At 45.9% G+C, this 26129-nt stretch overlaps 1 protein-coding gene across 1 annotated transcript in view; it reads left to right on the plus strand.

Annotated features, from left to right (window-relative positions):
• The window catches only part of EML6 (EMAP like 6), an 884002-nt gene that overhangs the window by 370057 nt on the left and 487816 nt on the right, over nucleotides 1–26129 (plus strand). The window contains exon 10 of the mRNA XM_085612599.1: nucleotides 1296–1508. Within this exon, the coding sequence (XP_085468725.1) occupies nucleotides 1296–1508 (213 nt within the window). The remainder of the gene's footprint in view (nucleotides 1–1295; nucleotides 1509–26129) is intronic.

Here is a 26129-nt window from a genome sequence, read left to right on the forward strand (position 1 = left end):
TTGGGCATTGGGCACATGTAGATGTTAATCATCAAATGTTAAATACACAAGTTACCCAAAACCTTTGATTCAGTTGACCCAATGACTAATTGGTGGCTAGTTAAATTGCTCCTAGGGCAGTTACTGAAATACCCATCCAATCTTTCGGAATGTTAGAAATATGGCAAAGCCTGTGACGATATAGGCTGCTGAGCGATCAGCGATAATCAATTTTGCGTGAATGCTCTACTATGGGGACACAGGGAGTCCATGTCTGAGTGTTGCAAGTGTTACTTTGGTCTCGCTTAAGAGTGTGAATCTTAATTTGCAGTTGCACGGTAGTGTGTCGTCTTTCTGCCACCTGCGTTGTTGTATTTTGCTAAGTGTAAACTATTTGAAATGGCCTGTGGTGGCTCTTGGGGCATGTAAGACACAAACCTACCTTCTGAAAGAAGACAAAGTTCTCATTATTTTTTAAATTATTAAATCCAGTGCAAGGCATCCACTTACCGTGTGAACTTTGAGCATTTTTTAGATACATTTTGTGAAAAAAAGTTCAATCTCGAAGCCTACATTAAGTTTAAAACAAGTTTTGTATGCGGGAATCAGCCAAACATAAGTCCCAAGGGAGACAGCACTTCTTCTCCCCAGGATATTCAGAATGTAATGTTAACCATCCTGCAATGTATCCTCATTTATACATTTCAGTTTATAAACTGCTATGGAATGAATACAATGGACAGAAACTGGGACCTTAGTTGGTGGGAATTAGCAGGTGCTGGGGTGCTTCCCATGAAAAAGGCTAAAAAGACCTTGAAACGATAACACAGATGATATATAATCCTAGGCAGAGCAGTGTTGAGAATCCTCTCTTGGAAGTACCAGCATGAAAAAGAGGCTGAACACGTCAGAAGGAGGAAGGCTGTGATGGCCTCCATTATTGCAATAGTATGGAGTTTTGTTATATGTAATACAAAGCAATAGAACTCATCCACATGCAAAACCGAGTTCACAGTTTTTATTTTTGGTATAAATGTTCACTCTTCATTATGCACGTGCACCTCAATGCAGAGTGTTCACCCCATAAAAACCCACACAAGAATAAAGAAGCGAATTGCACATAATTACAGGGAAAAATAAAAAAGGGAAGATAAAATAGTAAATTGGTCTGGTGTTTCCTTTATTCAAATGCAGTTTTTCATGCGCATGCCACAGTGTCCTTCTTAACAATGTACAGCTTGCAAAAGGGTCATCTTTAAAAATATAAGATTATAAAATGTGATTATTTTAACATAACCTCAACTTAATCTTTTCAGCTGGAAAGCATCTCACCAGCAAAGAGGAGATCAAAGGAATTCATTGGGCCTCCTGGACATGTGTAGTAGGGCCTGAGGCGACAGGCATTTGGCCCAAGTATACAGATATCACAGATATCAACTCTGTGGAAGCCAATTTCAGCAGTGCAGTGCTAGTCACAGGGGACGACTTTGGATTGGTCAAATTATTCCGATTTCCAAGCCTTAAGAAAGGTAAGTGAGATGCATGCAGATGTATACAATGAGGCTCTTTTATAAGGCCTCGTTCAACAAAGCATGGCATGTAGTGCATCCACTTTGTAACAAAATGTTATTATTTTATATTGGTTCATGGTCAATCTTTTTCAGATAAATTGACTATTGTTATGTTATTTTATGTTAGGTGTATTTGCAAAATTCTCTATCACCCGCAAGGGTATTCTGGCGCTGAGCAGGCTTGAAGTCTAGCCTTGCTTAGGTACGGTGTGAGTTGAATAGCTAGCTCTGTAGCTTCTTGCAGATTTAAAGAAGACAGGAGGAGTCTCTGATGTAAAGTAACATGTTGTTTCATGCTTTAGCACAATATAGGAGAACCCTCTTCCTCAGGATTTAGTTCTGTGTATGCGTGGAATGGGTGTGAGTAGGAGTCTTGCAGAGCAGAGGTGTCTGAGTGGTTGGTGGATGGTGATATGGCTGTTCAGGTAGGTAGGGCCGGTAGTTGTGTAGTGCCTTGAATGTGTGGGTGACCGCCTGCCAAAGGTCTTGCCCTAACACGGGGACCCATAGACTAAGTTACAAGGTAATGCATACAAAATAAACTGCAGGAATGCTAGAATGAACACCACAATTGCAGCACATCATTACTTCAACGTCCTGCACTATCTAATATAATATATCTGATCAGCACCACAACATGTTGCTGTAGATGACCATGTTTCATTCGGCATCTGACTCATACCGGGCAACTCTGAAGTTGAGAGCTGGATTTTGAGGCATCAAGTGGTGCCCGGTCCTTGGAACTAGTTGTCGGTCTGCTAGGCGTTTCTGAAGGTATCGAGGTGGCCTTCTCCTGTCTTTGAGGAGGTGCTGAATATCCTGCATGTGGTCGGTATGGATATTTTTAGGATTACTGCTGTTGGACATCCTGCTCCACTCCTGCTTTGTGGTGACTGTCTGGAGCTGGAGACAAGGAGGTGACCAGCAGGGCAGAAATTAAGCAGGTGAGATATGGGCACTGCTCCTATGTTCTCTGCATGGAGTGCTGGGTAGCTTTTGGAGGACACTATTGAACCAAGGAGCTCATCGAATATTCTCACAACGTGTGGGAGTGCTGTGGGTCATGTGCCAAATATATTCCAGTTTCAATTGCCATTTGGGTACAGTGCATTCCACTCTGAACTTGATAGAGTCAACCCTATAATCAATTAACTAAGTTAGACCTTGCCCAGTAGTGCTAGGTGGCCTAGCAAGCTTGTAGCTAGACAACAATTCGTTTCACATGAACACAGTCATCTAGACACCACAACAAAGTGTAGAATGGTTGCTAGGGGTCAATATTAACCTTTATGCTAATGGGGTTATCCACTTTGATCGCCTACAGGGGAAGCACTAGATGTCAACCCCTCAGTAGCTAAAATATAGGCAGCTGAGACATGCACTAACCAGCAGCATAGATAACGATGAGAAGGCCCAGGAGGAATCCAGATGGATAGATGGTTATTAGATGGGCAGATACAAAACAAATTAATATCACTGACACATGGAACGCTAATTCGGGACACTTAGGGGCTTCTCCCTAACCATAAAGATATGTGGGAGCAAGATATTGGGGAAATTGATGATGAAGACTGGCAAGAGGCACTGGGCTTCTCCTCAGAGGGGGCCATTAAGGCCAGCTTCAGATTAATCCAATTTAATCCAATGTAAAGTACTACATAGGATATATTTGACTAGAACTTTAGTTCACAAAATTGCGAGGGCCGAGAACCCTTTGTGTCTCCGAAAGAGTGGTGCTGAAGGGACTTTCATTCATTCATGGGATCAAGTTACCAAATCCTTGGTGGAGGCGATTGGGACCACTATCGAACTAATACCCCGTGGGGCCTTACTGGGTATATGGGAACACTCAGATCTCACGTGGTAGCAGAAGATTCCGGTAAACATGGGGTACATGGTGACGAAAAGAAATGTCGCTCAGAAGTGGGGATGTGACACGTCACCATTGTTCAGGAACTGAGAGGAAGGCATGACATGCTGCAGAATTATTGAAAAAGAGGTCTATAAGGGCAGAGGCTGTGAGAAAAAGAACGAGACGATATGGGGGACCTGTGATACCGTAGACATGGAGAAATAAGAAGGTGGCCACCAGATAGCATATTAGTAGTGGCACAGAGCTAAAAGGTGCAGAAACCGATGATGGATAGGCACACACAGGGTCTCTAGCACATGGCGAGACTTTACAATTAGATTGCGTAAGAATGAGGGCTTCATCATGCACGAGGCGGGTAGAGAGGATGTCTACATGTCCACTGCCAATGTTTGTAAAGCCGCACTCCCTTGTCTCTGATTTCAACAACTCGTCTATAATTGAAACTGCCGGGATACTTGAAGTGGCAGAGGTCAGTTTTAAACAATATTGAATCTGTAGCTAGTGAAGTCCATATTGTTTGTTTCAAGCTGCACAAAAGTAGAAGGTCGCAGTAGTTGAGACCTCTGTACATGATCTGGATAAGAAAGGGCTTGACCAGCAGACACCATAGGAGGGAGAGGAGCTCCCTCTTGGTGGTTCCAACTCCTTCCTACATCTCTAATGCAACTCATCTGCCTCATCTAACTCACTAGCCTTGCTGCATTGTGTATGCTATATTCTGCCCCACTAAACGTTAGTGGGATCTCTGTGGGCCTTGACAAAAAGAATGAACATTGACTGCTAGGAAGATCCATGAAAGCAGAAAAAGCAAGGTATTTGCAACATCTTGTCTTACTTGACTCTGCAGAAGCATGGCTGTTCTGAGAATGCTACAGCCCACCCACCTGTAGGCCTTGCCCAGAATGCAGAAACCATTGCCCAAACCACTTGAGTTAGCTGCTGAAAACCTTGGATGCAGTATTGCCAACAGAGCTGCTGAGGAAAAGATAACCAAGACTCACCAGTGACTACTCCACCTTCTTCACTGTGGGCTCGCCTATCCCACCATTCTCTCCTGGGGGTACATTCGAGCCACCCCTTCTCTGGTCGGCCTAAGAAACAAGGTGCTTGGGTACAATGGCTAGTAAAAATCATAACCTTCGTTTCTGAAGCGGTAGCTATCTTTCTGCTAGCCTTAAAAAACTAGGCCATATCATGAGGATCCTAGTTAAACAGCTGTGAGAGCATTTCTAGAGTTCTTTACATACCATGACATCCAGTTCCTTGGTGGGCTACGGTACTTCATTATAACAGCATTTAGCAAAAGTTTATAATAATCTATGTCCCCATTCTGAAGTGTTTCAAATTCAATGATCATATAATCGGCATCCAAAGTCAATCAATCAATCACAAATCTTTAATCACTACATTTCTGTAGCATAAAAGTGCAGGTACAAAATCAAATATTTATTAATTCGCTTTTCCCGACAGTAAATACACTTTTCCGCCCAAAATCAGCATATCGCCTAAAGAATCAATGCAATAAAAAAACATTAATCATTGCCACTAAATATCTAAATGGGTACTAAATCACTCCCATCAAGTAAAATTTAGCTCATTCTTCTTCAGGGCAGCAAACATCTGCTGAGGCATGCCACTAGACGTTGCCCCGTCACCATTAATTTTCAACGTTTACATGACCCCCCCCCCTTACTGCCATCCCTTAGTTCTACAAGATAGATGTCCACCTACATGCGCAGTTATATCTTAGCTCACTAATCACTCTTCAAACTCCATAATTGCCTCACTGCCTCCCACATTTCCACCGATTAATATAGAGCAATTGAGTATACTTCATTGGAGCGAAAATGACAGTCCTGTCCTTCAGGCTTGTGGACCCATACCTCTTTCTGCTTATCGTGGCACATGAACTGGGGTGCCCCTCCAACCCCTGTGTTTTAAGTTCTTAACTTGGGAGTGCTGGTTGTCAGTAACATATTGTTTGTTCACAAATATACCTTCAGCCACCAATGCCTGTTTAAAAGAGCTACATTTTCATATTTTTCCTCATGCTCCTTTTCCCCTTCTCATTCTTTCTCTGGATCATAGACTGATGATAAAAAATAAGTCCTGTTCCTCAATCACTGACGCAAATTAAACACTGATGCTGCCGCCTTAACCTTATTGACTCTAACAATATTTAGTCTGCCAGCTTTGGCATCCCCTTTTGGTAGATCGAAGGAAGGTCTCCTGGTTTGGGTTTCTGTCAAAAACTCAATTGAAGTAAAAAGATACGTGACCGTTGGCGCCCATTCACAGATCCTATGGTTATCAGATAAGTTGGGCTCCAACATTATTTTAATTAATTTTTACAATAACATCTTTGATAGCACAAGGTACAGTGTAGTGACTGAGTTAGGGGTCGCACAAGAAAATGTAACTTCTGGGGTCAACCATGTGTTTAACTATATTTGGGTAGGTGATTTTAATATTTCTACTTGTATTTTTTCTAATACTGGGGTTTGTGGGGTTAGGAATAACATTGAGGAAGATGATTTGCACTTCCCACATAATCCCTACGGGGAATCCTTGAACAAGCTAATGGCATCTCTTGATATGGTTATTTTAGAAAATGCCAAGAATGAACTGGGGGACTCTATTCCAACATGTACGGGTAGGAATGCAAACACAGTGATTGATCATATTTGTGTATCATCTAATCTAATCTCATTGTGTAAACCACCTAAGGTCACTGATTATATGATAAGTGACCACAATTGTATTACTACTGTTATCTTTTTGTGGAAGCATAGAGTTTTCCCTTCTGAATGTTTTATGGCAAACATTGAAGCATACAGACCAAATGGTGTAAGAATTAGATGGAAAGGAGAAAAAGCTGACGGAGCTATGGAATCTATTGTTAGGGATTGTCGAGTGAATATTACTGCTATCCTTGAGTGTGACCGCGAGGACACTGACATTGTTAAGGATTTTATATCCATTAATAAAGTCATTGAATCCAAATTTATCAAAACTACCTCAGGGAATTTAGCCCACAGGAAAGGCTAGTTTGACCATGGTTGCACCGCCAAATTGGCAGAGCTAAAACTGGGCCTGGCCGTTAGGCCAAGAGATTTGTCTGCGGTAAAAAAACTTAGGTTAAACTATAAATCTGAGGTCGAGGGACGCAAGAAGGAGCTGTAGCAAGAGGCCTGGGACAAATTGACCCAGGCTGCGGAGACGCATAATTGTGCTCTCTTCTGGGCTACAGTCAACTGCCCTTTCCTTAAAGACGATATGGTCCCTGAACTTACTTCTAATGTAAATAAGGCTTCTTGGGTTGCCCATTTTTCTACCATCTTTAATTCTAATTTATTGCCTGAAGATAGTAGTGGCTTACGGCCCTCTATCCCGCTGAATGTTACTACCGCAGAGGTTATTCTGAGTATCAATACCAGTAAAGGGGGTAAGGCACAGGGCCCAGATGGAGTCCCTATCGACGTTGAAAATAACAATGTTTTTTACTTTCATTTTTTTATTTGCAGTGGAGTTATTATATTTACGTAGCAGTATTGCCAATGGTAGAAAAGAGGAAAAGTAAAAAACATTGTCATTTTCAACGCCAACAGCTCTAACTTTAACAAATGCTAGACCTATTGTATTGGAAATACAATCGGGCTAGCATTTGTTGGAGTTGGAGTTATTGGCATTATAAATGCCATTTATTTTTTGTACCTAGCCAAGTTGCAGGGTGCAGTACCATATGTGGCCAAAAGAGGTCTTTCATGTCATTCCTTTGTAAGAGTTCCTGATGACTCTTCCGAGTTTATCTGACACACCATAGTGGTGGAGGAGTTTCCAAAGGGTCTCTCTGTTCCCTCATTACACTTACATCCTGCAGGGACTTCAGGAACGTCTTGGCAATGCAGGCATGGTCGATCTGATTCTCTGTTGAATGATCTGGTGACACCCTAGTTAAGGTCAGTCCAATTCTCAATCCTATTAAGGACAATACGCCCAATGATTTTGATTGTGGAATCTAACAAAGGAATTGATCTTGTCTGCATCCTTTTTTATGGACAGGGATTATCACTGCAGTACGGCAGGAGTTGGGGAGCTTGCTGAATACAGCACTATTGACCACATTGGTAATGACAGGTGCCCAAAACCCAATGTTCTCCTTATAGAGATCCATCGGAACACCATCCCGGATGTCTTCCTTGAAGGACTGGCACTAACTGCCTCGTACACCTCTGTTAGATCAATATATAAAAGAAAGGCGATAGATGGCTCACCATGGCTGCAAGCTATGTTGTCCGAGTATGAATGGATTTAAAATGCTTAATCCAGCACTCAGTACTAATGTTAGTCCCCTGTCCCATCAGTCAAAGGGATTGCACATAATTTAACCAAGGGAGATTTTGGACTGAATAATGATTTGCGAAAAGCCACTGATATACTTTGTATCAATGACTGAAACTAGCTTGTCCTAACATTTCCTGTGTAAAAGGCCATTTTCTAATATGAATAGCTTTTTTAAATGCAGTTCAACAGCTAGCCAGATGGATCCTATCCCTAGGGGTAGATTTAATGGCTGCTTGTAGTCGCCTGTTAGCCCCCCTGCATTCCCCATTAAACCGACCTGGATTAGAGTTGTTGCCCACAGATACTGGGTGTGATAGGGTAATTTGTATACTAGCATTCAAGGAACAGATTCTAAGACTACGGAATCACTGAGGTTGATCTAGTGACAGGAGGTATCTCATTAGTATGGACACTTTTTATATAATCACAGTACTGCATAGTTTGGAGAAATCTATATCTCGCCAGCTGATACTTAACAAACGATCCGATAAAGAGATACTTGTAGCACCAATTAGAGTAGAGGATTTGAGCAGTCAGTGGGGGAGGGGGGAGGGGGGGGGCAAAAGCTAAAGGGGATTGTGGTTCATGAAAGCACTTGTGGGACAACCCTGACACGCTCCAGCCGATCAATGTCAACAGAGGTCCCAAAAGGGCTCCTCCATCAGGACTAGGGGAAGTGCTAAGAGCTTGTGTTATTCATAAATAATGCTGACATCTTGTGTGTTTGATGTAGATTGGGGGTGGGAGAGAATGAGCTTGTGCTCCAGGGGAATAAAGCAAATTATGAACATTTTGAAAGTTCAAAACCTTTCTTAACAAAGAATGTTCTTTACTAAAGTGTAGCTCTATAGCAGGGCCGGACAGGCCTTTTATTCCACCGGACATTTACCCAGCGGGCTGTAAGCCCTGGAGGCTGGTTTTGAAAACCCATGGCTGCCCCTGGTGACTTTTTCACTTCCACCAGGACCCAGAAGTTATTTGCAGCAGTCGAATTCAAGAGAGAGAAGAAAGGGGAAGGCTGAGGAAAATAATCAGAGTGAGAGAGAAAAGAGAGAGACAGGACAGAATGAGGGAGAGAATGGATGAAAAGAGAAAGATTGCATGAGGAGACTAAGCTGGCGGGGCAGGTTTGAGCATTTTTTGCCAGGGCTGCTTTTAGTTTCCTAGTCCGGCCCTGATCTATAGACCGTCTGAAATTGGTAGTGCTTTATTTCTCTGTACATCTCCGTTTGCTGCTAAGAAGTTCTGCTTTATGTATTTCACCAATGCCTTTGGATTTGTCGTAGTGTGTAATTCCCTTTCAAAGCCAACTATTCAGGCTATCATTTAATAAAGTAAATATGGGTTCTAATAACCCGATAATTATGCCCATGGGGGTAACTATCTGCTCCTGCACCATAGTGCTTTGGGCTGTTAAAACTGTGTGTTCTGCATGCCCCCCGAGGCATTTCTGCAGCTGCATTGCAACATTACTGCTAGCACAAGTGTGGATTACATCGAAGTCATTGAGACAACCCACCCCCTTCTCTAATGCATGCAACACATTACCGTATTTACTGTTTTCCTATTTCCAGCTGCTCAATAGCATCTGTGTGTGTAGGAGGTGTTTTATGTGTGCAATAAATGCCTTTTAAATGAGATGTGTTCAGTGAGTTTCAGAATGTAAGGAGCCGCCAATGACCTCTTAATTAAGTAATAAACACATCAAATTGCCCCGTACCGGCCTGGCTATTGTACACACATTAAATGTTATTGTAGTTTAATAACAATTGTTAGAAAATAAAAAACAAGAATGCGTTTAGCAAACGCGAAAAGCTCTTATAATGGGAACACCTGCTATAAATAAAGTGTATTCACAACTCCCCTCCCCACCCCAAGCGCCTCCTACCTTCACCATCGCACACATGGATGTTGGGCGCCTTCCCTGTCGTCTGGAGTGGGCAGGCATGGTTTGGGGTGAATGGAAGTTTTCTGAAGGGAGGGGCTGTTTTGAAGATTTTAGAACCACTAGTGGCTTTCGAAGTAGAAGATCTTTAAAGCAAACACAATGCCATGTACAGATAACATCACGCTTCTTATTTTTCATCAGGATGAATTCCCGCTTTTTCTGTTTATTTACTTGCTTTTGTGCAAGTGAACCTTTGTGATGATGCACACAAGGTGTAGAATCAAACCCTGCCTGCAGTGGCTCCCAGTCTCAAGGATCTTAAGCAGACTCTTCTAGAGAAATCCCTGAGATTTAGCAAGTGTTTTCAAAATTATAATGGCTAAAGTTAATCAAACGATTTAAATAGATTTCCAAAATGTGTGGGTTAGGGTAACTTGTTTAAAGATGTTAGTTTTACCCAATATGCTATATTTGCTGATGATGTGTTTGTGCAATGTAAATGTGCAGTGTATACAAGATTCAAATGCAGGACTAATAATTTCTAGCTTTAAAAGCATACTAGAGAAATTAAAGATACCCTAAAAATGTGGGTTTTACTTTGGAGTCAGTATCGGAGTAGCCTTTGAGACACAACATGCCAGTAGAGTAAGAGAAGAGAACATTTATAAAGCCAGTAAATTCTGAATTGTAATAGTAATATCAAGTAACTGAGAAGGGGTTCCCTTTAACTGCAGGTAATGGGGATTTTAGAGTTTAGTGGATTCCAATTCTGCAATAAGTGTTTTGATTCTAGCATATTCTCTTCATGGGATACCCCTAGCATTTTTGCTTTGCACTAACAAACTTGACGCAGCACAGCAGTTTTGGACAATGTGAAATCAAAGATGGATGTATTCAAGAAAATCATTAAATAAAAAAAATCACAATGGTACTTTTGTAACTTGTAATTTGAAACCAATGGGAATAAATCAAATAAGGATTCTTCATTAAATACCTCAAACACAGTATTATAAACAGAATATTTATTGCAAAATAATCCTTCTGAAAGAATGCTACCTGGGTGAATAAGTGATGGTGCAGTGCTCAGATGGTGAATATGTGCAATGAATGTGAAAAACAGAATGCACATGGAAGAAAAAAATAATGGCTGTCACTACTAGGAACGAGAAGGGTTGGTTTTTAAGAACAATGAATTCCGTGCTACATCCCCTGTATCGAGGGAGCTAATGGACAGTCCCACGCTGTTGTATTCATAATTTCGACCGCACAGTTGTCTATTCACTGGGACATCATCAGAACCAATCAAATGTATAAAGTAAATCTATAAAGTAGTAACACTGTGAGTAAGAAATATAAAAGACAAATGAGAATCCTAAGTGTTAGAATCCGGGGTCACTGGTTGGCGCAGGTATGCACTTGCGACAAGCAGGGACCCTTTCCTCTAAGTCAGGGCGTAGGATTACCTCTTTAAAAATAACCCCTGCTCACCCTCTAGGTAACGTGGCACGAGCAGTCAGGCTAGATTCCAGTGGGCATTAGGTTAAGCATTCAAGGTGTCCCACACAATAACCACCAACCCACCACACAGAGACACAAGGCTGTATTTTTGTAAAAATATACTCTTTATATAAAAGGTTTCTTTAAGCAGGCTTTCAAAAATACAGTTCTTTACTCCAAATGGGGTTCCAGTTACTTGCAATACTTTTCAAAGAGTCCACAGTTCTTAAAAGGCACTTTTCAGGTTAAAATATGCTTCTTTTGGGGTCTGTGCGCTTCGTAGCGCCTTCGGTACGCTTCGTACAGGGTTTTAGACGCGTCGTGCAGTTTCTCACGCTTCTCGCGTGAGCATGCGTACGCTGGACTGAAGCCGTACGGACCGTACCCTCGCAGGTACGTGTTGTACAAGTCCGGTACGCCTCTTGCCAAACCTCACGCTTCCCGCATGAGCAACACCTATATATTTTCACCGGTACGGACCGTACCTTCGTAGGGACGCTTCGCACAGCTGGTACGAACCGTACCAAAGCTCACGCTTCACGCGTGAGTGACGTAGCGCGACTCTGGCACCGTACAAAGCGAAGGAAGCTTCGTACAGGGGCGCTTCAACACACAGTACCTGGTTCTTTGGGGGCAATGTTCGTGACGGTCTCAGCAGTCCCGTAAAGGGCGTCTCACGTCGCGTTACAGACCCGGCTCTTCAGCGGACGGCGATGCTTCGTGGGGCGCTCGGGGACGTCTCAGCACAAAACGAAGGGGTCAGAAGCAGGAGGGGCAGCTCAGGGGTAATCCTCAGCGGCGCAGCGCTGTCGGCTTCGGCCAGACGGCGAACAGGGTGCTTTGGGTCCTCACAGTGGTCTCGGCGGCGCAGGGTCGCAGAGGCTCGGCGCTTGGACACCAGTCGTCTCTCCTCACGTTGCGAGCTACGGCTCGAGGGGGCAGATGCTTGCTTTGATCAGACCAGGCGGGCTGGTTTTCACGGTGCTCACAGCAGCCCGGGCAGCCAGAAGTCGCGGTGCTCAGTGAGATGGGGCACACAGGTTCTCTGGGGTCAGCGTTGCAGGGTCACCCACAGCAGCTTCCTCTTCTTCCAGGGGAAAGGTAGCGCCCACTGTTCCTGGGGCGCAGTTCAGGGGGCCAGTTCACAAGCAAGCCCTTGGACATTGTTTGTAAAGCACAAGTTGAATAAAAGTATTTTCTTCAGTCTTTTCCTCTCCTTCCAGCAGCAAGGCACCCACCACAGGCCAGTCTCTCAGGCTTAGAGACAGTACTCCTCCATGCAGCTTTCCCAGGTCCTTCTCTTCAGGCAGAGTTTCTTCTTGGCGCAAACAGGATCTGATTTCTTAGGTGCAGGGCTCCTTCTTTTATACAGCAATTCTTTTGTTCTTTGTCGCCAGGGGGCCTGGGCCTGGCTCAGTCCGGTTTTGGAGCACTTTGTTGGTGACTCTGCTCTTTCCTTTCAGCAGCAGGGCAGGGACATCAGCCGCTCCACAGGGGGCGGAGCCGGCATTGTGGTGGCAGAGCACAGGTCTATTCAGAGTCAAGGTGTACTCCTCCCACCCATCCTGGTGTAATCTCTCTACCCACGACCTGGCAGCCAGCCTGTCTCCTGGAACTCTCCAGCCCTGCTCCCCACTGAAACTAGGCAGCACACACACACACAGCAGAGGCCAGGTCAGTAAATACTAACTTTCTAAAAGTAGTATTTACAAACACAGGATATTAAAATAAACTTTACTAAAAGAAGTATTTTATTATTCCGAGTTCAGGCATACTAAACTTGACTTTCTACCATGCTCTATGAGTGCACTGGGATTACAGCGTGTAGTAATTCCAGCAGCCCATTCTGGCCTATGGAGAGCAGGTAGCCTTCAATAGTGAAAAACGAAAATGGCTGTAATTCACTATTAGGACATGCCACACACATCAGGGCATGTCCTACCTTATACCTACAATGCACCCTGCCCTTGGGCCTACCAGAGGGGTGATTAATATGTAGTTAAGTGAAGGTTTGGGGACTGGCAAGTAGGTGCACTTGCGCAATCAGCGCGACAGTACCAGACTGCACGCAGGTTCTGCAGTGGCAGACCTTAGACACATTTTGCTAGGCCACTTCTGTGGGTGGCACAACCAGTGCTGCAAGCCCACCAGCAGCATTTGTATTTACAAGCCCTGGCACTCCTGGTGCACTTTACTAGGGGCTGATAGTAAACCAAAGAAGCCAAACATGGACACCAATCAGTGTATACATTTTACCATAGGGAGAGCATATGCACCTTAGCACTGATCAGCAGTGGTAAGGTGCCCAGAGTCATAAAACAGCCAACAACAGGTCAGAAAAAATATAGGAGGAAGGCAAAAAGTTTAGGGATGACCCTGTAAAAAGGGCCAAGTCCAACACAACCCCCTTCCAGCCAAAACGCAGGGTAGACCAATCACCACCGTGATGGTCTTCCCTGCTTGGGGCGATAGAACAAGGACCTGGCCCGCAACTGCAGGGGCAGACTTCAGTTCTACGCCAATCTGAACCTATTGGAAACCCTCTGTCCATACTCTCAGGGCCCACCAAGCCAATCCATGGGGAACCCTTCTCCTTACCTGTGGACACCACCGGTGCAACACTTAACCTTAACTGGCCCACAGGTGTGACCCAACAGACAGACAGCAAAATGCTACAGTTGTCACTGACAGTAGTCAGGGATGAGACCCAGGCTGTATGCCTCTCAGGGCTCTCAATCCTCTGTGGCGCCCTTTGTCCATTCTCCCCCTTGTCAGGTCAGGTATGACATCCTGGCACAGACCCACCATCCCCAGGACTGTACCCGGTGGCTGGACCAAAGACTGGAGTGGCCTCTCCCACACCCGGTCCTCCTCCTTGGGGCTCTGTACCCTCCCACCTGGAGTGGTACCTCCTTCCAGAATTGCCAGGGCACCTGGGGCAGGTGTCCTGCGCAATTCGCCCACCAGTTCAGGGGTTCTATCCTGCAACTGGGCGTCCAGGTCAGGGGGGACACCCTGAACCTGGTCCTCCAACCTAGGGTCTAAACCCTTCAGTTGAGCCGGGGTCAGAGCCGAGGACTCCCTCCCTCTGCCCCCCCTTCCAGATGGCTGCACACTCCCAACTGGATTGGTACCCCTAGAAGCAACCTGGGTCAGGACACTGATTACAGTTGTCCCACCCTCCAGGTCAGACAACACCTGAACCTGGCTTCCCAACCCTGGGACCAACCCATGTGGTTGAACGCTCGCCTGGCGCACCAGGACCTCCCGGGGAGCACGCATGCCCCCCCTGAGGGTGACACATAACTCATGTGTCGTGTGACAGTCTGCCTGGCGCTGATCTCCCGACCCCTGTCCATCTGACAGTGCATGAAGATCCCCCAGGACAGAAGTGGTGTCACCATGGTCATTCACTGGCGATGCAGCCCTTCTGGCTGGTCCCTGACCCACTGGGTTTTCCACTGGGGACTCTTTTCCCCTCTCACCCCTCAATCTGGTCTTCTGCACCCTCCCAACTGGAGCGGTACTGCCAGACACCAGAACTGAGGGAGGCCTGCTTACAGACACTCCCTGTTCACCAGACACTAGGGGATCCCGCACAACGGGCAGCCCCTCAGGACAGACTAGGCTCCCCACCTGTTGTTCCCTTAAAGAACCATCCAAGCTCTGAGACTGAGGTTGGGCACTACCGGGACATAACCCATTCTCACTCCTTCCCCTTAAAGACAGGACGTGAGGCCCTACACCCCTCTCACTACTACAGGACCTAGTTGGGCTACTCTGAGCCACTTCCACCACACTGGGTTTGAAGATACCTGGACCACTCATCGTGGGATCACTCCCCAATGCCTTTCCAGACCCTCTGTACTCCACCAAAAGGTCTGCCTCCCATGTGAGCTCCCTGCGGTCAGAGAACTCACTCTCCCACAGGTGTTGGCATAGCTCTGGAAAACAGGGACTTACAATATGCTTTCCCACAATTGGATCACACAGCCCTTTAGCAGGGTTAACCAAACTATCCTTCACCTCACCATCCAGTGCCTCACACACATACTCCACACCACTCTCCTGAGACTGGCAAGACAGTATCTGACTGTCTCTGTCACACAACCCACACTCTTCTGGGCGGTCTTCACACTCACCTACCAGGACTTCAATTTTGGGGGAACCCCTCTCCCTGCACCTCTCATCTAGAGTCAGTAGAGTGTCCCTCCCGCCACTAGGACCATGAACCCCTGCGCCAGTTACCCTATTCCCTTCAGGGATACTGCGCACTACTGGAGCTACCTCATGCCCTTGAACCCCCTGGTGTATGTTAACCCCCTCCTTCAAGTCAGGCGCCACATCTCTGGGTGTGCGTACTACTCTCTCAGCACTAGAAAATTCAATATGGCTGCCACCATCTGAGCTGGATTCCTCCTCCCACTCAGAAAAGCTCAATCTCTGAGCTACACACCTTTCTTGCTGCTGGGCTGAGACACTCATGGCCTCAAGCCTCTCAAGCTCCATATCAAGTTTCCTCATTATCAAGTCGTGCTCCATCTGAATCTTTCTTTCTTCAAGAGCCATTTTCTTTTCTTCCAGAGCCAGCTTTTTGCTTTCTAGCTCCAATTGGCTTTCTAATTCCAGCTTTGCCAATGTTATCTCATGATCCCTAGTGGCCTGTCTGTCTGCCAGCTCCTCTGGCGACAGGCCTCTGCCAAAACTGTGAACGCTCTTATTTATTTATTTATTTAACTTATATAGCGTGTTATAACCACCGGGGTCTCTAAGCGCTGTTTGTCCAGATTACGTAGTGAGGTATGGCATTCACTTGATCCCAGCAATGCGCCTAGGGTCTGCTCCATGCTTGCTTAAAAAGTACAGTTTTTAACTTTTTCCTGAAGGATAGCAAATTGCATTCCTTCCTAAGTTCTGGGGCCAGTTTGTTCCACAAAGCTGGGAGTGTGTTGGAGAAAGCACGTCCCCCCACCGTGGCCAGTTTGAAACGGGATTGGGACAAGAGGGTAGCGTCCGACGAGCGCAAAGTCCTGCCCGGTATATATGGGAGTAGGCGGGATTTCAAATATCTTGGTGCTTTACCATACAGCGCCTTGTGTACGATGCACAATCCTTTAAATACAACCCTCTGCCGAATCGGGAGCCAATGTAGCTCCTGCATCAGGGGGGAAGAGTGGGCAGTCCTGGGTTTCTTATAGATCAACCTGGCTGCATCATTCATAACCCCCTGTAGTTTATCCAGCAACCGTTGGGGTAAACCTATATACAGGGAGTTCCCGTAGTCCAGCCTAGCCAGGATTGTGGCTGAGACCACGTGTCTCAAAGTAGAGAATGAAAGTAATGCAGAGATCTTCCTTAATTGTCGTATCAGGCCTATACAAGTACCCACTACCGTAGTGACTTGTTTTTTCATGGATAGTTTGTCATCCACATATAGGCCCAGACTTTTGACTGCAGTCGCCGGTTTCGGTGGCACACCCAGCTCCACAGGCCAAAATTTCTCGCTCCAGGGGTTGCCCGAGATGGAAATGGGCAACACTTCCGTCTTATCCGGGTTGATTTTTAAGGAGTTCTCGGACATCCAGTTAACCGTGGCTTTGAGTATGTCCTGTAACCTGGTGGACGCTCCCGGGCCATCATCCAGCCGGATGATTATCTGGGTATCATCGGCGTAGTTGTATACTAGGCAGTCCATCCTATTCAGGAGTGCGATTAATGGCTGCAGGTAAATATTAAAGAGATGGGGTGACAGGGCAGATCCCTGTGGAACCCCGCAGGTGATGGGAGCAGAGGTGGAAAGTAAGTCCCCCAACTGTACTTTTTGTGTCCTGCCCTGCAGGAATGATGTAAGCCATGCATGTGCTGTACCCCTGATACCAAAAGATCTCAACCGCGACAAAAGCTGTTCATGACACACGGTATCAAAAGCCGCGGAGAGATCCAGTAGTACCAGGGCGCTCGGTGTTTTTACATCAACCCGAGTTCTCAATTCATCCAGGATTGATAGCATGACTAATTCCGTGCTATGGTTAGCACGGAACCCTGCCTGATTGGACTCCAGCAGGTTGTTGCTCTCTAGATGACCTGAGAGTAATGTTAACACATGCTGCTCAATCACCTTAGCCAGGAAAGGCAACTGGGAGATGGGTCGAAAGTTCTTCAAACACTTCGTGTCCGATCCAGGTTTTTTTAGTAGAGGAATCAGGCGAGCCTCTTTAAAAGCTAGAGGGACCTGTCCTGTGCGAAGGGAGGTGTTCAGCAAATGCAAAACCTCATCCTCAATTCCTGGCAATGCCAACTTGAACACATCAGGAGGGCATGGATCCACCAGGGAACCCGATTTGACTCGGTTAATGATCGTAAATAGTTCTTGTTTTGAAATTGGGGAGAACTCAACTAGTGGTGAAATATCTGGCGGGACAGTGAGGTCCGGTGGGTAAGGACATTCGAGGGGTGTAGTTGCAGCAATTTCTCCCAGAATATTGGAGATCTTATTCACGAAGAAATCCTGGAACCTCTGGCAATCCTCCTGGGTGAACTCAGTACTTTGCTCTTTATTTATCCTGAGCTCCGCCAGGACCCGGAAGATTTCCTTCTGTGGATTTCTAGCTGCAACTATTCTTTCCTCAAAGAAAGCAGCCTTCCTAGTTTGGATGGCTAGTTTGTAATTCGCTAAGGATGAAATGTATTCTTTCTTGGCAATGGCGTCATACTCTTTGCGCCATGCCCGTTCTTTCTTCCTCACCCCCCGTTTCATATCCCGTAGGGAGTCATTGTACCAAGGGGCCCCAGCTCCTCTCTCCACCTTCTTCACCCTACGAAGGGGTGCCACCAAATCAATGGCGCTCCCCAGTTTATGCTGAAGGTGACCACAGAGGGCATCAATGTTAGCATCCTGCTCCTTTACTGAAGGAGACTGTTCCAGGAGGTAGACCATTTTTTCCCCATCAAAGTTTCTCCACTTCCGGGCCATTTTCCAACCTTCCCCAGGTTTGGACAAATGGCCACTCAATAAAATTCTACCCTTTATTAAAAAGTGGTCAGACCAGGCACAAGGCAAGATCTCTGTAGAACCCTGGGTTGGCATGGTGGTCCAGACTAGATCAAGCATATGTCCCTTCTCATGTGTCGGTCCCTTCACCTGTTGGGTGAAATCCAAGGAGGAGATAGCCTCCTCGATCTGTAGTGCTTGTCCCTCTTTGGGGGATTTTTCCCAATAGTAGTTAAAGTCCCCAACAACAACCATTTTGTCATATCTCGAGCGCAGATCCTGAACCAATCTAGTAAAAAGAACCGGAAAATCAGGCGACGCCCAAGGCGGTCGGTACACCACCAAAAACACCACACATACCGCCCCCCGCCTGAGCTTTACCCCCATGACCTCTGCTCCCCCTAGGGTTTCGGAAAGAAACCTTTCGGCGCGGAGACGTGCCTGATAGAGGAGAGCTACTCCACCTCCTTTCTTAGCTCCCCCCCTATTGAAATGGAGTGCCAGATAATTATCTGGTAGGGCCGCCACTAAGTCCGGCGCCGAGCAATCCTCCAGCCATGTTTCGGTGAGCGCAAGGGCATCTAGCTCCCCGTCTTCCAGAAGTGAAAAGACCTCCAACTTATGGCCCTGCAAAGAGCGCGTGTTCAGCAGGCCATAGTTTAGAGTATGAGTATTAGAGTCTCGCTGCCGCGCTCTTGTGCTCTTGGGTGAAATCAGCAGGCCCTCCCGAGCCAGCAGATGTATACAGTCCTGATCAAGACGGGACTTACCCATATTAAGCTCCAATAGTTCACCTCTGGAGTAGGGCAAATTTGGACCAGGGGTTCTGGCCCCGGGTCCCGGATGGTCACTGATGGGCAAAGATGGGCTCGCCTCTGGCGAGCCTCCGGCGCGCCTATGGCGCGCCCGCTGCGCGTCACCGCTGCGCGTCATCATGGGGGCGTTTAAATAGCACCCAATCGTGCTATGTCTGCAGCAGCAGCTAGAGCGCCAACAAAGATGGCGTCTCTTGCCGGCACTTCCCCTCCCAAGATGGCGCCTAACCCCCAGTCCAGCTAACGGGCCGCCAAACAGCGGTGCAGATAACAACAAATTTTAGATGCAGGTATGTCCTAAGAAGCCCCCTAATTGCAGCCAAGCCAAGCCAGAAATGAATTTTGCATTTAAAACGCGCTAAAAATAAAACGCACAGAACCGCGCTTCAAGCGCCGAGCATGTGGTACAATTTAAAAATCAATTTCAAGATCCACGATTGGAATTAATTATAGGCAAGTAAATGGCAGTAATCATAAAATAGCAAGCACAGCAGCAGGGAGTCAGAGGATGCTTCGCCTACACTAGCGCTTACCTGAACAGAGCAAGCGCCTGTTTCGGTCGACTTAAATAGCACCCAATCGTGCTATGTCTGCAGCAGCAGCTAGAGCGCCAACAAAGATGGCGTCTCTTGCCGGCACTTCCCCTCCCAAGATGGCGCCTAACCCCCAGTCCAGCTAACGGGCCGCCAAACAGCGGTGCAGATAACAACAAATTTTAGATGCAGGTATGTCCTAAGAAGCCCCCTAATTGCAGCCAAGCCAAGCCAGAAATGAATTTTGCATTTAAAACGCGCTAAAAATAAAACGCACAGAACCGCGCTTCAAGCGCCGAGCATGTGGTACAATTTAAAAATCATTTTCAAGATCCACGATTGAAATTAATTATAGGCAAGTAAATGGCAGTAATCATGAAATAGCAAGCACAGCAGCAGGGAGTCAGAGGATGCTTCGCCTACACTAGCGCTTACCTGAACTCTCCGCTGGTTTCAATGGTGTAACTTCCTTAGTTGCACCCCTTGATTCAATCCAGGCTTTCAGCGCCTTGTAGAGATCTGATTTGTTCTTGCATCCTGCATGTGGAACCTTGAGCTTCCTGCAGAAGTACTTGAGTTCAGTTCTCTTGTAGCTATCCAGTTTTGAGTCATCCCATTCAACCTCTCCAGCCTCAGAGGCTTCAGACGCAGTTTTCTCTATGCTGTTTGGGCCCGGCATGACTCCAAACACAAGGGATCTTCTTTCTTGGCAAGCGAAAAAAAATAATAAAAAGTTCTGTGGCTCAAGCTACTGGACTGTCCTCACTGTGCAATGGCTAGTAATCACTGCGCTGACACCAAAAATGCAAATCTGTAGATCCTCACTGCTGCCACCAATGTTAGAATCCGGGGTCTCTGGTTGGCACAGGTATGCACTTGCGACAAGCAGGGACCCTTTCCTCTAAGTCAGGGCGTAGGATTACCTCTTTAAAAATAACCCCTGCTCACCCTCTAGGTAACGTGGCGCGAGCAGTCAGGCTAGATTCCAGAGGGCATTAGGTTAAGCATTCAAGGTGTCCCACACAATAACCACCAACCCACCACACAGAGACACAAGGCTGTATGTTTGTAAAAATATACTCTTTATATAAAAGGTTTCTTTAAGCAGGCTTTCAAAAATACAGTTCTTTACTCCAAATGGGGTTCCAGTTACTTGCAATACTTTTCAAAGAGTCCACAGTTCTTAAAAGGCACTTTTCAGGTTAAAATATGCTTCTTTTGGGGTCTGTGTGCTTCGTACGGGGTTTTAGACGTGTCGTGCCGTTTCTCACGCTTCTCGCGTGAGCATGCGTACGCTGGACTGAAGCCGTACGGACCGTACCCTCGCAGGTACGCGTCGTACAAGTCCGGTACGCCTCTTGCCGAACCTCACGCTTCCCGCGTGATCAACACCTATATATTTTCACCGGTACGGACCGTACCTTCGTAGGGACGCTTCGCACAGCTGGTACGAACCGTACCAAAGCTCACGCTTCACGCGTGAGTGACGTAGCGTGACTCTGGCACCGTACAAAGCCCGTACAAAGCGAAGGAAGCTTCGTACAGGGGCGCTTCAACACACATACCTGGTTCTTTGGGGGCAATGTTCGTGGCAGCCTCAGCAGTCCCGTAAAGGGCGTCCCACGTCGCGTTGCAGACCCGGCTCTTCAGCGAACGGCGATGCTTCGTGGGGCGCTCGGGGACGTCTCAGCACACAACGAAGGGGTCAGAAGCAGGAGGGGCAGCTCAGGGGTAATCCTCAGCGGCGCAGCGCTGTCGGCTTCGGCCAGACGGCGAACAGGGTGCTTTGGGTCCTCACAGTGGTCTCGGCGGCGCAGGGTCGCAGAGGCTCGGCGCTTGGACACCAGTTGTCTCTCCTCACGTTGCGAGCTACGGCTCGAGGGGGCAGATGCTTGCTTTGATCAGACCAGGCGGGCTGGTTTTCACGGTGCTCACAGCAGCCCGGGCAGCCAGAAGTCGCGGTGCTCAGTGAGATGGGGCACACAGGTTCTCTGGGGTCAGCGTTGCAGGGTCACCCACAGCAGCTTCCTCTTCTTCCAGGGGAAAGGTAGCGCCCACTGTTCCTGGGGCGCAGTTCAGGGGGCAAGTTCACAAGCAAGCCCTTGGAGATTGTTTGTAAAGCACAAGTTGAATAAAAGTCTTTTCTTCAGTCTTTTCCTCTCCTTCGAGCAGCAAGGCACCCACCACAGGCCAGTCTCTCAGGCTTAGAGACAGTACTCCTCCAGGCAGCTTTCCCAGGTACTTCTCTTCAGGCAGAGTTTCTTCTTGGTGCAAACAGGATCTGATTTCTTAGGAGCAGGGCTCCTTCTTTTATACAGCAATTCTTTTGTTCTTTGTGGCCAGGGGGCCTGGGCCTGGCTCAGTCCGGTTTTGGAGCACTTTGTTGTGGTGACTCTGCTCTTTCCTTTCAGCAGCAGGGCAGGGACATCAGCCGCTCCACAGGGGGCGGAGCCGGCATTGTGGTGGCAGAGCACAGGTCTATTCAGAGTCAAGGTGTACTCCTCCCACCCAACCTGGTGTAATCTCTCTACCCACTACCTGGCAGCCAGCCTGTCTCCTGGAATTCCCCAGCCCTGCTCCCCACTGAAACTAGGCACCACACACACACACAGCAGAGGCGGACTGAAATGGCCAGGTCAGTAAATACTAACTTTCTAAAAGTAGTATTTACAAACACAGGATATTAAAATAAACTTTACTAAAAGAAGTATTTTATTATTCTGAGTTCAGGCATACTAAACTTGACTTTCTACTATGCTCTATGAGTCCACTGGGATTACAGCGTGTAGCAATTCCAGCAGCCCATTCTGGCCTATGGAGAGCAGGTAGCCTTCAATAGTGAAAAACGAAAATGGCTGTAATTCACTATTAAGACATGCCACACACATCAGGGCATGTCCTACCTTATACCTACAATGCACCCAGCCCTTGGGCCTACCAGATGGGTGACTAATATGTAGTTAAGGGAAGGTTTGGGGACTGGCAAGTAGGTGCACTTGCGCAATCAGCACGACAGTACCAGACTGCACGCAGGTTCTGCAGTGGCAGACCTTAGACACATTTTGCTAGGCCGCTTCTGTGGGTAGCACAACCAGTGCTGCAAGCCCACCAGCAGCATTTGTATTTACAAGCCCTGGCACTCCATTGTGCACTTTACTAGGGGCTGATAGTAAACCAAAGAAGCCAAACATGGACACCAATCAATGTATACATTTTACCATAGGGAGAGCATATGCACCTTAGCACTGATCAGCAGTGGTAAGGTGCCCAGAGTCATAAAACAGCCAACATCAGGTCAGAAAAAATATAGGAGGAAGGCAAAAAGTTTAGGGATGACCCTGCAAAAAGGGCCAAGTCCAACACTAAGTAAGGATGAGGTGTTTGTCAAGGGGAGGGTACCTTAACATTGCTTACATGAGGATTATAGACTAGAAGGGAGTAGTAACCCAATTAGTAGTCTAGTGAGAATTTCAGCAAAAGAGTGTGAAGGAATGACTCAGGAATTAGTTGAAACAGATGTCAATATCTGGGAATTGTTGGCCTTAACCAATTTGGTTCAAATGATTGTGGAGCATTGAATGATTAAAGTCTGACGAGAAAATATAGCAAACAGGATCTGTTTGCTAACAACAGTAGGTCTTAGTTTATCCATGCCGGCATTTTCTAATGATTATTTGTCTCAGAGGCCGCAAACACTTTATACGTTTGAAGAAGTTCTAGGACAGTCAAAGAGATTGTTCGCAAGAGGTATAAGTGTTCTTCCAGTTTTCCATGAGAGAACTGGTTCCTGGAAATGCCGTTTACTGACATGATTTAGAATATTTCTTTTATCTGAATGACAATAAAGATTTTTCTAACAAAATCTTTACAGAATTTTTAATTTGTGTGCTTGAATGTGCTATCCTGTAACTGGTTTGTACTTAGCTATGCCCAGTATGTCGGTGGATCTGCATCTATTTTATGCGTACTCTCTTTTCGGTGTCTCTGTTTTGTAGCTATAATTGGTTTATCCCACATTATATAACGTTGCAGATACTGCATAATGATATTTGTGTTAAATCTTCATAATTATTAGGTTACAGTACTACTTTTTAATGCTACACTTATGTGATAGTACCCAATGTAATTGGAATTAAATCGATATGGTTCTAAAATATAAAAAGGAGACCATACCAGGAAAGAAGAATCTTGATGCTGTGGAAGCTTGATGGGCAGAAATAAAAGCAGCCTTTTTAGAGTGTTGAATTATATGATGGGTTGCAGTGGTGTGACCATTGGTAAGGTTGATAGGATTTTGTGGGAGGAGTAGAGTGAATCATAGTAGCAGGTGGATAAAAAGGGGATAATCAGAGACACTTGCCGAACGTAAGAATGAAAACAGAGACACAAAGGACAGAAAAGGTCAGACTGTATAAAACAGAAAGGTAGACCCCATTGGGAGTATGTAAATGATACTGGGTGGTACAGGGCGATGTTAAAAATGTATCGCTGAAAGTTAGGAAAATCTGAATTGTAATAGTAAGTAATAGCAACCAGCTGCTGATTGGCTGTAGGAAATTGAGTTTGGAGAGTTGTTTGTTCCATCACTGCTAAAGCATGCAAAGCTTAAGGTGTACTGATTCTAGAATATCAATTGAGCATAGTAAAGTCATGTGAAAAGTACACTAACCTTGGTTCTATGCTTACGTGTCTATAAAGTAGACATTGCGAGACGTTGGTATATGAGCTTATCAGTAAAGTCTTTACACTCTTTCAGGCAGTAGAATCATGTACACAACTTCTCTATCCTTTGAATGGGAGTCTGGAGTGTAAACTGAAAAATGAACTTGCTGAGTGTGAGACATCATTGATAGACAGCATTATAGCTCCTTAGGACACCTACTACTTGGATGAGAGGAGAGATATGGAAACTGTAATGGTGGAAGGACACAGACAGTTGGGCAGGTGGCAGAGAACCCAGGAAGAAGACAAGAAGTGGACAAAAGGACACCGAGACAGAAAGGGAGGAGGCTTAAAAAGGTTTACAAAGAAGTCAGTGATACTGGAAATGCAATACAGATGACAAGAGGCAAGAAGGACAGACGTTGGGCAGATGAAATGAACTTACAGAGAAGCAGACAAAAGAATTGGTTGAATGGGGGAGCGGAAGGAGAAAGATGACAGAGTGAGCTATGGTCTACATTGGCATGGTACAGTCTGCGAAGGGAACTAGACACGGCCGTGGGATATGAGGAAATAGCAGGCCACTGAATCAGAGCATGAAGAGACATTATGAGACCCCCTTTTATATGTTGACTTGTATAGGGATCGCCCATGTGCAAGTTCGAAAATGAATAGGCAAGAGAGTTGCATGGGATATAAAATCTGACCTGATTCTTACACCAGCCAAATGAGACCCCAACTGTATTGAGTGTTACTAAATGAAGCACAAATTGCAAAACAGGTGACACAAGGTGATATATTTGCTGAAAAGTACTTTTCAGTATTTTTGTTGACCTGTCATTAGGGCTTCAAGGCAAGGTATACATTTTTAGCTGATAATACAAATGCTAGTCACAGAGTTGATGCCCTAGTTTCAATCAAATCATACAGAATTAAAAGAAATCTGGAATGCTAGATAGTTTGCATAGTTTGGTGATAACTAACAATAGTTGTCATTGAGTGCAAGTTCATGCATTTAGTATATCTTAATAATGGGAAGATGTACACATTGTAATCAGAAGTAGTTCTTCCATGCCAAGGAATAGAATCATAATCTTGAGTTTGGCTATGTCATAACTTTATCATATGTGAAAAAATGGGTAGTTTATTAAAAAGGGCCATTAGGAGTCCAAGAAATGTTGTTGAGTTCCAGGGCTTAAAAGAAAAGATGCTATTTTATCAAGGCGCCCATCACTGGTCTCCAGTGAAGCAACATCATCACACAATTCTCCTGGAGCCTTGTGGCATTTGGCTGGCTCTTAAGTCGTTTTTGTTCTTCATATTGAGCTGGTCGATCCAAGTGCTAACATGCATACTGACATCCATATATTAATGCAATAAAGAGGGTGGCATGGGGTCATGCTCCCCTTGGCTGGATGCATTGAGGATATGACCATGGCTGGTGTTTCCTGGTTGGAGTGAGATCTGATTTAAATTGATTCAATATCCCAATGGTTCATTGTGCCAGTGTAGTAGATCTTCTGCCTTGTCCTCTTGCTGAACCTGTGAAAGGATTTGCACATACACATTTAGATTTGGTGCTGGTCTAGGTGACTTTGTAATGTGGTTCTCAGGCAATCTTTCAGAACTTTTGGGGATGACTATTGGGTCCTAATCAAGAGCGCAAGTAGGAATTGCTGTCCAAGGATGATCAAAACTCTCTTCTTCTAATTCTGTGGATAGGTATGTAGTATTTCTTTCGTTGATGTTTCCAAGTATGGAAGATCTGGTGGGGCAATGGAATTGAAGTTGCAAAATGGACCATACCCTGCTGCTGGTTTTTGTCTTCCAGGTGCTTGCCCATCATAACTGTCCTGAGTTGCTTCAAACTTCCTGTTGAAAGATGGCAAAATCGTGTTTGCTCACTGGGAAATTGCTTCTGTGCAGAGTGTTGCATTCTTTCTGCCTTTGCCGCATTTGGCCTAGTCTTCCTGTAC

This window comes from Triturus cristatus, chromosome 6 (assembly GCF_964204655.1).
Source record: "Triturus cristatus chromosome 6, aTriCri1.1, whole genome shotgun sequence".
In the NCBI taxonomy this organism is placed as follows: domain Eukaryota; kingdom Metazoa; phylum Chordata; class Amphibia; order Caudata; family Salamandridae; genus Triturus; species Triturus cristatus.